Source organism: Oncorhynchus keta, chromosome 10, assembly GCF_023373465.1.
Source record: "Oncorhynchus keta strain PuntledgeMale-10-30-2019 chromosome 10, Oket_V2, whole genome shotgun sequence".
Lineage (NCBI taxonomy): Eukaryota > Metazoa > Chordata > Actinopteri > Salmoniformes > Salmonidae > Oncorhynchus > Oncorhynchus keta.
Window position 1 is genome coordinate 10,231,339 of NC_068430.1, and position 14,313 is coordinate 10,245,651.

Here is a 14,313-nt window from a genome sequence, read left to right on the forward strand (position 1 = left end):
GTCAGACCGGGAGAAACAGGGGGTGAACAGTGTGAGCATGTAGAGACAGGGTGACAGGGGGAGATAGGGGGAGACAGGGAGAGACAGGGGGAGACAGGGAGAGACAGGGGGAGACAGGGAGAGACAGGGGGAGACAGGGTGAGACAGGGGGTGAACAGTGTGAGCATGTAGAGACAGGGAGAGACAGGGGGAGACAGGGAGAGACAGGGGAGACAGGGAGAGACAGGGAGAGACAGGCGGAGACAGGGTGAGACAGGGGGAGACAGGGGGAGATAGGGGGAGACAGGGAGAGACAGGGAGAGACAGGCGGAGACAGGGGGAGACAGGGGAGACAGGGGAGATAGGGGGAGATAGGGGAGACAGGGAGAGACAGGGAGAGACAGGGGGAGATAGGGAGAGACAGGGAGGGACAGGGAGGGACAGGGAGAGAGGGAGAGACAGGGAGAGACAGGGAGAGACAGGGGGAGACAGAGGGAGACAGGGGGAGATAGGGGGAGACAGGGAGAGACAGGGAGAGAGGGAGAGACAGGGGGAGACAGGGAGAGACAGGGAGAGACAGGGGGAGACAGGGGGAGACAGGGAGAGACAGGGAGAGACAGGGGGAGACAGGGGGAGACAGGGAGAGACAGGGGGAGAACAGTGTGAGCGTGTAGAGACAGGGAGAGATACTGGGGAGAACAGTGTGAGCGTGTAGAGACAGGGAGAGATACTGGGGAGAACAGTGTGAGCGTGTAGAGACAGGGAGAGATACTGGGGAGAACAGTGTGAGCTTTACTGAGAGCACAACGTGGAAAAAGACACCATCAACAATGACTGAATTACGGCCTTATTTTTAGACTCTGCAGTGGTCATTGACTGTCCATACGGACACTCACCTGGTGCAGAGCAGTGAGACCGTCCTCGTTACACAGGTCTGGACTGACGTTGTTCTTCAACAGGTAACGTACTGGAACAGAGGGAGAAATAGAGAGGAAGACATTATCTAAACATGCTACGCTTTCAAACTCATTACGTTAATGAAACCATACATATTACATTAATTAACCATACCCATTACATTAACTAACCATACCCATTACATTAACTAACCATACCCATTACATTAACTAACCATACCCATTACATTAACTAACCATACCCATTACATTAACTAACCATACCCATTACATTAACTAACCATACCCATTACATTAATTAACCATACCCATTACATTAATTAACCATACCCATTACATTAACTAACCATACCCATTACATTAACTAACCATACCCATTACATTAACTAACCATACCCATTACATTAACTAACTATACCCATTACATTAACTAACTATACCCATTACATTAACTAACCATACCCATTACATTAACTAACCATACCCATTACATTAACTAACTATCCCCATTACATTAACTAACCATACCCATTACATTAACTAACTATACCCATTAACCAACTAACTATACCCATTACATTAACTAACCATACCCATTACATTAACTAACCATACCCATTACATTAACTAACCATACCCATGACATTAACTAACCATACCCATTACATTAACTAACTATACCCATTACATTAACTAACTATACCCATTACATTAACTAACCATACCCATTACATTAACTAACTATACCCATTACATTAACTAACTATACCCATTACATTAACTAACTATACCCATTACATTAACTAACCATACCCATTACATTAACTAACTATACCCATTACATTAACTAACCATACCCATTACATTAACTAACTATACCCATTACATTAACTAACTATACCCATTACATTAACTAACTATACCCATTACATTAACTAACTATACCCATTACATTAACTAACCATACCCATTACATTAACTAACCATACCCATGACATTAACTAACCATACCCATTACATGAACTAACCATATCCATTACTTTAACTAACCATACCCATTACATTAACTAACCATACCCATTACATTAACTAACTATACCCATTAACTAACTAACTATACCCATTACATTAACTAACTAACCACACCCATTACATTAACTAACTATCCCCATTACATTAACTAACCATACCCATTACATTAACTAACTATACCCATTAACTAACTAACTATAACCATTACATTAACTAACCACACCCATTACATTAACTAACCATACGCATTACATTAACTAACCATACCCATTACATTAACTAACTATACCCATTAACTAACTAACTATAACCATTACATTAACTAACCACACCCATTACATTAACTAACCATACGCATTACATTAACTAACCATACCCATTACATTAACTAACCATACCCATGACATTAACTAACTATACCCATTACATTAACTAACCATACCCATTACATTAACTAACTATACCCATTACATTAACTAACTATACCCATTACATTAACTAACCATACCCATTACATTAACTAACCATACCCATTACATTAACTAACTATACCCATTACATTAACTAACCATACCCATTACATTAACTAACCATACCCATGACATTAATGAACCATACCCATTACATTAACTAACCATACCCATTACATTAACTAACCATACCCATTACATTAACTAACCATACCCATTACATTAACTAACTATACCCATTACATTAACTAACCATACCCATTACATTAACTAACCATACCCATTACATTAATGAACCATACCCATTACATTAACTAACCATACCCATTACATTAACTAACTATACCCATTACATTAACTAACCATACCCATTACATTAACTAACCATACCCATTACATTAACTAACTATACCCATTACATTAACTAACCATACCCATTACATTAACTAACCATACCCATGACATTAATGAACCATACCCATTACATTAACTAACCATACCCATTACATTAACTAACCATACCCATTACATTAACTAACCATACCCATTACATTAACTAACTATACCCATTACATTAACTAACCATACCCATTACATTAACTAACCATACCCATGACATTAATGAACCATACCCATGACATTAACTAACCATACCCATTACATTAACTAACTATACCCATTACATTAACTAACTATACCCATTACATTAACTAACCATACCCATTACATTAACTAACTATACCCATTACATTAACTAACTATACCCATTACATTAACTAACTATACCCATTACATTAACTAACCATACCCATTACATTAACTAACTATACCCATTACATTAACTAACCATACCCATTACATTAACTAACTATACCCATTACATTAACTAACTATACCCATTACATTAACTAACTATACCCATTACATTAACTAACTATACCCATTACATTAACTAACCATACCCATTACATTAACTAACCATACCCATGACATTAACTAACCATACCCATTACATGAACTAACCATATCCATTACTTTAACTAACCATACCCATTACATTAACTAACCATACCCATTACATTAACTAACTATACCCATTAACTAACTAACTATACCCATTACATTAACTAACTAACCACACCCATTACATTAACTAACTATCCCCATTACATTAACTAACCATACCCATTACATTAACTAACTATACCCATTAACTAACTAACTATAACCATTACATTAACTAACCACACCCATTACATTAACTAACCATACGCATTACATTAACTAACCATACCCATTACATTAACTAACTATACCCATTAACTAACTAACTATAACCATTACATTAACTAACCACACCCATTACATTAACTAACCATACGCATTACATTAACTAACCATACCCATTACATTAACTAACCATACCCATGACATTAACTAACTATACCCATTACATTAACTAACCATACCCATTACATTAACTAACTATACCCATTACATTAACTAACTATACCCATTACATTAACTAACCATACCCATTACATTAACTAACCATACCCATTACATTAACTAACTATACCCATTACATTAACTAACCATACCCATTACATTAACTAACCATACCCATGACATTAATGAACCATACCCATTACATTAACTAACCATACCCATTACATTAACTAACCATACCCATTACATTAACTAACCATACCCATTACATTAACTAACTATACCCATTACATTAACTAACCATACCCATTACATTAACTAACCATACCCATGACATTAATGAACCATACCCATTACATTAACTAACCATACCCATTACATTAACTAACCATACCCATTACATTAACTAACCATACCCATTACATTAACTAACCATACCCATTACATTAACTAACCATACCCATTACATTAACTAACCATACCCATTACATTAACTAACCATACCCATTACATTAACTAACCATACCCATTACATTAACTAACCATACCCATGACATTAATTAACCATACCCATTACATTAACTAACTATACCCATTACATTAATTAACCATACCCATTACATTAACTAACCATACCCATTACATTAACTAACCATACCCATTACATTAACTAACCATACCCATTACATTAACTAACCATACCCATTACATTAACTAACCATACCCATGACATTAATTAACCATACCCATTACATTAACTAACTATACCCATTACATTAATTAACCATACCCATTACATTAACTAACCATACCCATTACATTAACTAACCATACCCATTACATTAACTAACCATACCCATTACATTAACTAACCATACCCATTACATTAACTAACTATACCCATTACATTAACTAACCATACCCATGACATTAACTAACCATACCCATGACATTAACTAACTATACCCATTACATTAACTAACCATACCCATTACATTAACTAACTATACCCATTACATTAACTAACCATACCCATTACATTAACTAACCATACCCATTACATTAACTAACTATACCCATTACATTAACTAACCATACCCATTACATTAACTAACCATACCCATTACATTAACTAACTATACCCATGACATTAACTAACTATACCCATTACATTAACTAACTATAACCATTACATTAACTAACCATACCCATTACATTAACTAACCATACCCATTACATTAACTAACTATACCCATTACATTAACTAACTATACCCATTACATTAACTAACCATAACCATTACATTAACTAACTATACCCATTACATTAACTAACCATACCCATTACATTAATTAACCATACCCATTACATTAACTAACTATACACATTACATTAACTAACCATAACCATTACATTAACTAACTATACCCATTACATTAACTAACCATAACCATTACATTAACTAACCATACCCATTACATTAATTAACCATACCCATTACATTAACTAACTATACCCATTACATTAACTAACCATACCCATGACATTAACTAACTATACCCATTACATTAACTAACTATACCCATTACATTAACTAACCATAACCATTACATTAACTAACCATACCCATTACATTAATTAACCATACCATTACATTAACTAACTATACCCATTACATTAACTAACCATAACCATTACATTAACTAACTATACCCATTAACTAACTAACCATACCCATTACATTAACTAACCATACCCATTACATTAACTAACCATACCCATTACATTAACTAATCATACCCATGACATTAACTAACCATACCCATTACATTAACTAACTATACCCATTACATTAACTAACCATACCCATTACATTAACTACCTATACCCATTACATTAACTAACCATACCCATGACATTAACTAACCATACCCATTACATTAACTAACCATACCCATTACATTAACTAACTATACCCATTACATTAACTAACTATACCCATTACATTAACTAACCATACCCATTACATTAACTACCTATACCCATTACATTAACTAACCATACCCATTACATTAACTAACTATACCCATTACATTAACTAACCATACCCATTACATTAACTAACCATACCCATGACATTAACTAACCATACCCATGACATTAACTAACCATACCCATTACATTAACTAACCATACCCATTACATTAACTAACCATACCCATGACATTAACTAACTACACCCATTACATTAACTAACCATACCCATTACATTAACTAACTATACCCATTACATTAACTAACCATACCCATTACATTAACTACCTATACCCATTACATTAACTAACCATACCCATGACATTAACTAACCATACCCATTACATTAACTAACTATACCCATTACATTAACTAACTATACCCATTACATTAACTAACCATACCCATTACATTAACTAACCATACCCATTACATTAATTAACCATACCCATTACATTAACTAACTATACCCATTACATTAACTAACCATACCCATGACATTAACTAACTATACCCATTACATTAACTAACCATACCCATTACATTAACTAACCATACCCATTACATTAACTAACTATACCCATTACATTAACTAACCATACCCATTACATTAACTAACTATACCCATTACATTAACTAACCATACCCATGACATTAACTAACCATACCCATTACATTAACTAACCATACCCATTACATTAACTAACCATACCAATACATTAACTACCTATACCCATTACATTAACTAACTATACCCATTACATTAACTAACCATACCCATTACATTAACTAACCATACCCATGACATTAACTAACTATACCCATTACATTAACTAACCATACCCATGACATTAACTAACCATACCCATGACATTAACTAACTATACCCATTAACTAACTAACCATACCCATTACATTAACTAACTATACCCATTACATTAACTAACTATACCCATTACATTAACTAACCATACCCATTACATTAACTAACCATACCCATTACATTAACTAACCACACCCATTACATTAACTAACTATACCCATTACATTAACTAACCATACCCATTACATTAACTAACCACACCCATTACATTAACTAACTATACCCATTACATTAACTAACCATACCCATTACATTAACTAACTATACCCATTACATTAACTAACCATACCCATTACATTAACTAACTATACCCATTACATTAACTAACCACACCCATTACATTAACTAACTATACCCATGACATTAACTAACTATACCCATTAACTAACTAACCATACCCATTACATTAACTAACTATACCCATTACATTAACTAACTATACCCATTACATTAACTAACCATACCCATTACATTAACTAACTATACCCATTACATTAACTAACCATACCCATTACATTAACTAACTATACCCATTACATTAACTAACTATGCCCATTACATTAACTAACCATACCCATGACATTAACTAACTATACCCATTACATTAACTAACTATACCCATTACATGAACTAACCATACCCATTACATTAACTAACTATACCCATTACATTAACTAACTATACCCATTACATTAACTAACCATAACCATTACATTAACTAACTATACCCATTACATTAACTAACTATACCCATTACATTAACTAACCATACCCATTACATTAACTAACTATACCCATTACATTAACTAACCATACCCATTACATTAACTAACTATACCCATTACATTAACTAACTATACCCATTACATTAACTAACCATACCCATTACATTAACTAACCATACCCATTACATTAACTAACCATACCCATTACATTAACTAACTATACCCATTACATTAACTAACCATACCCATGACATTAACTAACCATACCCATTACATTAACTAACCATACCCATTACATTAACTAACCATACCCATTACATTAACTAACTATACCCATTACATTAACTAACCATACCCATTACATTAACTAACCATACCCATTACATTAATTAACCATACCCATTACATTAACTAACCATACCCATTACATTAACTAACCATACCCATTACATTAACTAACTATACCCATTACATTAACTAACCATACCCATTACATTAACTAACTATACCCATTACATTAACTAACTATACCCATTACATTAACTAACCATACCCATGACATTAACTAACTATACCCATTACATTAACTAACTATACCCATTACATTAACTAACTATACCCATTACATTAACTAACCATACCCATTACATTAACTAACCATACCCATTACATTAACTAACTATACCCATTACATTAATTAACCATACCCATTACATTAACTAACTAACCATACCCATTACATTAACTAACTATACCCATTACATTAACTAACTATACCCATTACATTAACTAACCATACCCATTACATTAACTAACTATACCCATTACATTAACTAACCATACCCATGACATTAACTAACCATACCCATTACATTAACTAACTATACCCATGACATTAACTAACCATACCCATTACATTAACTAACTATACCCATTACATTAACTAACTATACCCATTACATTAACTAACCATACCCATTACATTAACTAACTATACCCATTACATTAACTAACCATACCCATTACATTAACTAACCATACCCATTACATTAACTAACCATACCCATTACATTAACTAACCATACCCATTACATTAACTAACCATACCCATTACATTAACTAACCATACATATTACATTAACTAACCATACCCATTACATTAACTAACCATACATATTACATTAACTAACCATACCCATTACATTAACTAACCATACCCATTACATTAACTAACCATACCCATTACATTAACTAACCATACCCATTACATTAACTAACCATACATATTACATTAACTAACCATACCCATTACATTAACTAACTATACCCATTACATTAACTAACCATACCCATGACATTAACTAACCATACCCATTACATTAACTAACCATATCCATTACTTTAACTAACCATACCCATTACATTAACTAACCATACCCATTACATTAACTAACTATACCCATTACATTAACTAACCATACATATTACATTAACTAACCATACCCATTACATTAACTAACCATACCCATTACATTAACTAACTATACCCATTACATTAACTAACCATACCCATTAACTAACTAACTATACCAATTACATTAACTAACTAACCATACCCATTACATTAACTAACTATACCCATTACATTAACTAACCATACCCATTAACTAACTAACTATACCCATTACATTAACTAACTAACCATACCCATTACATTAACTAACTATACCCATTAACCAACTAACTATAACCATTACATTAACTAACCACACCCATTACATTAACTAACCATACCCATTACATTAACTAACTATACCCATTACATTAACTAACCATACCCATTACATTAACTAACTAACCACACCCATGACATTAACTAACCATACCCATTACATTAACTAACCATACATATTACATTAACTAACTACACCCATGACATTAACTAACTATACCCATTACATTAACTAACTATACCCATTACATTAACTAACCATACCCATTACATTAACTAACCATACCCATTACATTAACTAACCATACCCATTACATTAAATAACCATGCTAGGCTTTCAGACCCAACAAGCCCTTCACACATGGGTACCACATGTGTATTGGTTCAGGGTGTAGACCTACACTATAGATGGGTACATTATGATATTAGCAGGGTGTAGACCTATACTATAGATGAGTACATTATGATATTTGCAGGGTGTAGACCTATACTATAGATGGGTACATTATGATATTAGCAGGGTGTAGACCTATACTATAGATGAGTACATTATGATATTTGCAGGGTGTAGACCTATACTATAGATGAGTACATTATGATATTAGCAGGGTGTAGACCTATACTATAGATGAGTACATTATGATATTTGCAGGGTGTAGACCTATACTATAGATGGGTACATTATGATATTTGCAGGGTGTAGACCTATACTATAGATGAGTACATTATGATATTTGCAGGGTGTAGACCTATACTATAGATGGGTACATTATGATATTAGCAGGGTGTAGACCTATACTATAGATGAGTACATTATGATATTTGCAGGGTGTAGACCTATACTATAGATGAGTACATTATGATATTAGCAGGGTGTAGACCTATACTATAGATGAGTACATTATGATATTAGCAGGGTGTAGACCTATACTATAGATGAGTACATTATGATATTAGCAGGGTGTAGACCTATACTATAGATGGGTACATTATGATATTTGCAGGGTGTAGACCTATACTATAGATGAGTACATTATGATATTAGCAGGGTGTAGACCTATACTATAGATGAGTACATTATGATATTAGCAGGGTGTAGACCTATACTATAGATGGGTACATTATGATATTAGCAGGGTGTAGACCTATACTATAGATGAGTACATTATGATATTTGCAGGGTGTAGACCTATACTATAGATGGGTACATTATGATATTTGCAGGGTGTAGACCTATACTGTAGATGGGTACATTATGATATTATATATGCCATTTTAGCATGATATTAGCAGGGTGTAGACCTATACTATAGATGGGTACATTATGATATTTGCAGGGTGTAGACCTATACTATAGATGGGTACATTATGATATTTGCAGGGTGTAGACCTATACTGTAGATGGGTACATTATGATATTATATATGCCATTTTAGCATGATATTAGTGTAGACCTATACTATAGATGGGTACATTATGATATTTGCAGGGTGTAGACCTATACTATAGATGGGTACATTATGATATTTGCAGGGTGTAGACCTATACTGTAGATGGGTACATTATGATATTATATATGCCATTTTAGCATGATATTAGCAGTGTGTAGACCTATACTATAGATGGGTACATTATGATATTTGCAGGGTGTAGACCTATACTATAGATGGGTACATTATGATATTAGCAGGGTGTAGACCTATACTATAGATGGGTACATTATGATATTAGCAGGGTGTAGACCTATACTATAGATGGGTACATTATGATATTTGCAGGGTGTAGACCTATACTATAGATGGGTACATTATGATATTAGCAGGGTGTAGACCTATACTATAGATGGGTACATTATGATATTAGCAGGGTGTAGACCTATACTATAGATGGGTACATTATGATATTTGCAGGGTGTAGACCTATACTATAGATGGGTACATTATGATATTAGCAGGGTGTAGACCTATACTATAGATGGGTACATTATGATATTAGCAGTGTGTAGACCTATACTATAGATGAGTACATTATGATATTTGCAGGGTGTAGACCTATACTATAGATGGGTACATTATGATATTTGCAGGGTGTAGACCTATACTGTAGATGGGTACCATTTTATGATATTAGCAGGGTGTAGACCTATACTATAGATGGGTACATTATGATATTTGCAGGGTGTAGACCTATACTATAGATGGGTACATTATGATATTTGCAGGGTGTAGACCTATACTGTAGATGGGTACATTATGATATTATATATGCCATTTTAGCATGATATTAGCAGGGTGTAGACCTATACTATAGATGGGTACATTATGATATTTGCAGGGTGTAGACCTATACTATAGATGGGTACATTATGATATTTGCAGGGTGTAGACCTATACTGTAGATGGGTACATTATGATATTATATATGCCATTTTAGCATGATATTAGCAGTGTGTAGACCTATACTATAGATGGGTACATTATGATATTTGCAGGGTGTAGACCTATACTATAGATGGGTACATTATGATATTAGCAGGGTGTAGACCTATACTATAGATGGGTACATTATGATATTAGCAGGGTGTAGACCTATACTATAGATGGGTACATTATGATATTAGCAGTGTGTAGACCTATACTATAGATGGGTACATTATGGTATTTGCAGGGTGTAGACCTATACTGTAGATGCAGTCAGTGTTCCTGTTCTCCTGAATTACCCCTTACATGTACCTCATGAAATCAACCCAGCATCCATTCATTAAGGTTTATCATATTACAAAATTATATTTGAGCCGAGGTGAACGTTATTCAAACCATACATGAAGGTCAGGACATTAACATCACCATGGTAACCTTGGTAGGACAGGGATGCAGGTGACATAATCAAATCCAATTCAATCAGTCACATACACATGGTCAGCAGATGTTAATGCAAGTGTAGCGAAATGCTTGTGCTTCTAGTTCCAGCCATGCAGTAATATCTAACAAGTAATCTAACCTAACAATTTCACAACAACTACCTGAATGAGCGATGGCCAAACGGCATAGGCTGGTATTATTGTAGTGGTTCCCTTCCTGTGTGTGTGTGTACAGTGCATTGGTATTATTGTAGTGCTTCCCTTCCTGTGTGTGTGTGTGTGTGTGTAGTGTACAGTGCATTGGTAATGTATTCAGTAGTGTGTATGTAGTGTACAGGGCATTCAGAATGTATTCAGTAGTGTGTGTGTAGTGTACAGGGCATTCAGAATGTATTCAGTAGTGTGTAGTGTAGTGTACAGGGCATTGGTAATGTATTCAGTAGTGTGTAGTGTAGTGTACAGGGCATTGGTAATGTATTCAGTAGTGTGTAGTGTAGTGTACAGGGCATTGTGAATGTATTCAGTAGTGTGTAGTGTAGTGTACAGGGCATTGTGAATGTATTCAGTAGTGTGTAGTGTAGTGTACAGGGCATTGGTAATGTATTCAGTAGTGTGTGTGTAGTGTACAGGGCATTCAGAATGTATTCAGTAGTGTGTGTGTAGTGTACAGGGCATTCAGAATGTATTCAGTAGTGTGTAGTGTAGTGTACAGGGCATTCATAATGTATTCAGTAGTGTGTAGTGTAGTGTACAGGGCATTCATAATGTATTCAGTAGTGTGTAGTGTAGTGTACAGTGCATTCAGAATGTATTCAGTAGTGTGTAGTGTAGTGTACAGTGCATTCAGAATGTATTCAGTAGTGTGTAGTGTAGTGTACAGTGCATTCAGAATGTATTCAGTAGTGTGTAGTGTAGTGTACAGGGCATTGGTAATGTATTCAGTAGTGTGTAGTGTAGTGTACAGGGCATTGTGAATGTATTCAGTAGTGTGTAGTGTAGTGTACAGGGCATTGGTATTATTGTAGTAGTGTGTGTGTAGTGTACACGGCATTGGTATTGTTGTAGTTGTGTGTAGTAGTGTACAGTGCATTGGTATTATTCAGTAGTGTGTGTGTAGTGTACAGTGCATTGGTATTATTGTAGTTGTGTGTGTAGTGTACAGTGCATTGGTATTATTGTAGTGTGTAGTGTACAGTGCATTGGTATTATGTATTCAGTGTACAGTGCACTGGTATTATTGTAGTAGTGTGTGTAGTGTACAGTGCATTGTATGTATTCAGTAGTTGTGTAGTGTAGTGTACAGGGCATTGGTATTATTGTAGTAGTGTGTGTGTAGTGTACAGGGCATTGATATTATTGTAGTAGTGTGTGTAGTGTACAGTGCATTGGTATTATTGTAGTAGTGTGTGTAGTGTACAGTGCATTGGTAATGTATTGTGTAGTGAACAGTGCACTGTATTATTGTAGTAGTGTGTGTAGTGTACAGTGCATTGGTATTATTGTAGTTGTGTAGTGTAGTGTACAGGGCATTGGTATTATTGTAGTAGTGTGTGTGTAGTGTACAGGGCATTGAATGTATTCAGTAGTAGTGTGTGTAGTGTACAGTGCATTGGTATTATTGTAGTAGTGTGTGTAGTGTACAGTGCATTGGTATGTATTCAGTAGTTGTGTAGTGTACAGTGCATTGGTATTAGTGTAGTTGTGTAGTGTACAGTGCATTGGTATTATTGTAGTTGTGTAGTGTACAGTGCATTGGTATATTGTAGTTGTGTAGTGTACAGTGCATTGGTATTATTGTAGTTGTGTAGTGTACAGTGCATTGGTATTATTGTAGTAGTGTGTGTAGTGTACAGTGCATTGGTATTGTAGTAGTGTAGTGTACAGTGCATTGGTATTATTGTAGTTGTGTAGTGTACAGTGCATTGTGTATTATTGTAGTAGTGTGTGTGTAGTGTACAGGGCATTGGTATTATTGTCGTAGTGTAGTGTACAGTGCATTGGTATTATTGTAGTGTGTGTGTAGTGTACAGTGCATTGGTATTATTGTAGTTGTGTAGTGTAGTGTACAGGGCATTGATATTATTGTAGTTGTGTAGTGTACAGTGCATTGGTATTATTGTAGTTGTGTGTGTGTGTACAGTGCATTGGTATTATTGTAGTTGTGTGTGTACAGTGCATTGGTATTATTGTAGTGTGTGTGTAGTGTACAGTGCATTGGTATTATGTAGTTGT

At 34.6% G+C, this 14,313-nt stretch overlaps 1 protein-coding gene across 3 annotated transcripts in view; it reads right to left on the reverse strand.

Annotated features, from left to right (window-relative positions):
• Positions 1-14,313, reverse strand: part of LOC118379254 (protein phosphatase 1 regulatory inhibitor subunit 16B-like) — a 171,820-nt gene that overhangs the window by 50,979 nt on the left and 106,528 nt on the right. For all 3 annotated transcript variants that reach the window (XR_008144038.1, XM_052526471.1, XM_052526472.1), the window contains exon 3: positions 876-946. Coding sequence is in view for 2 of the 3 variants with exons in the window: in XM_052526471.1 (XP_052382431.1) it covers positions 876-946 (71 nt within the window). In the remaining variant the exon portion in view is untranslated. The remainder of the gene's footprint in view (positions 1-875; positions 947-14,313) is intronic.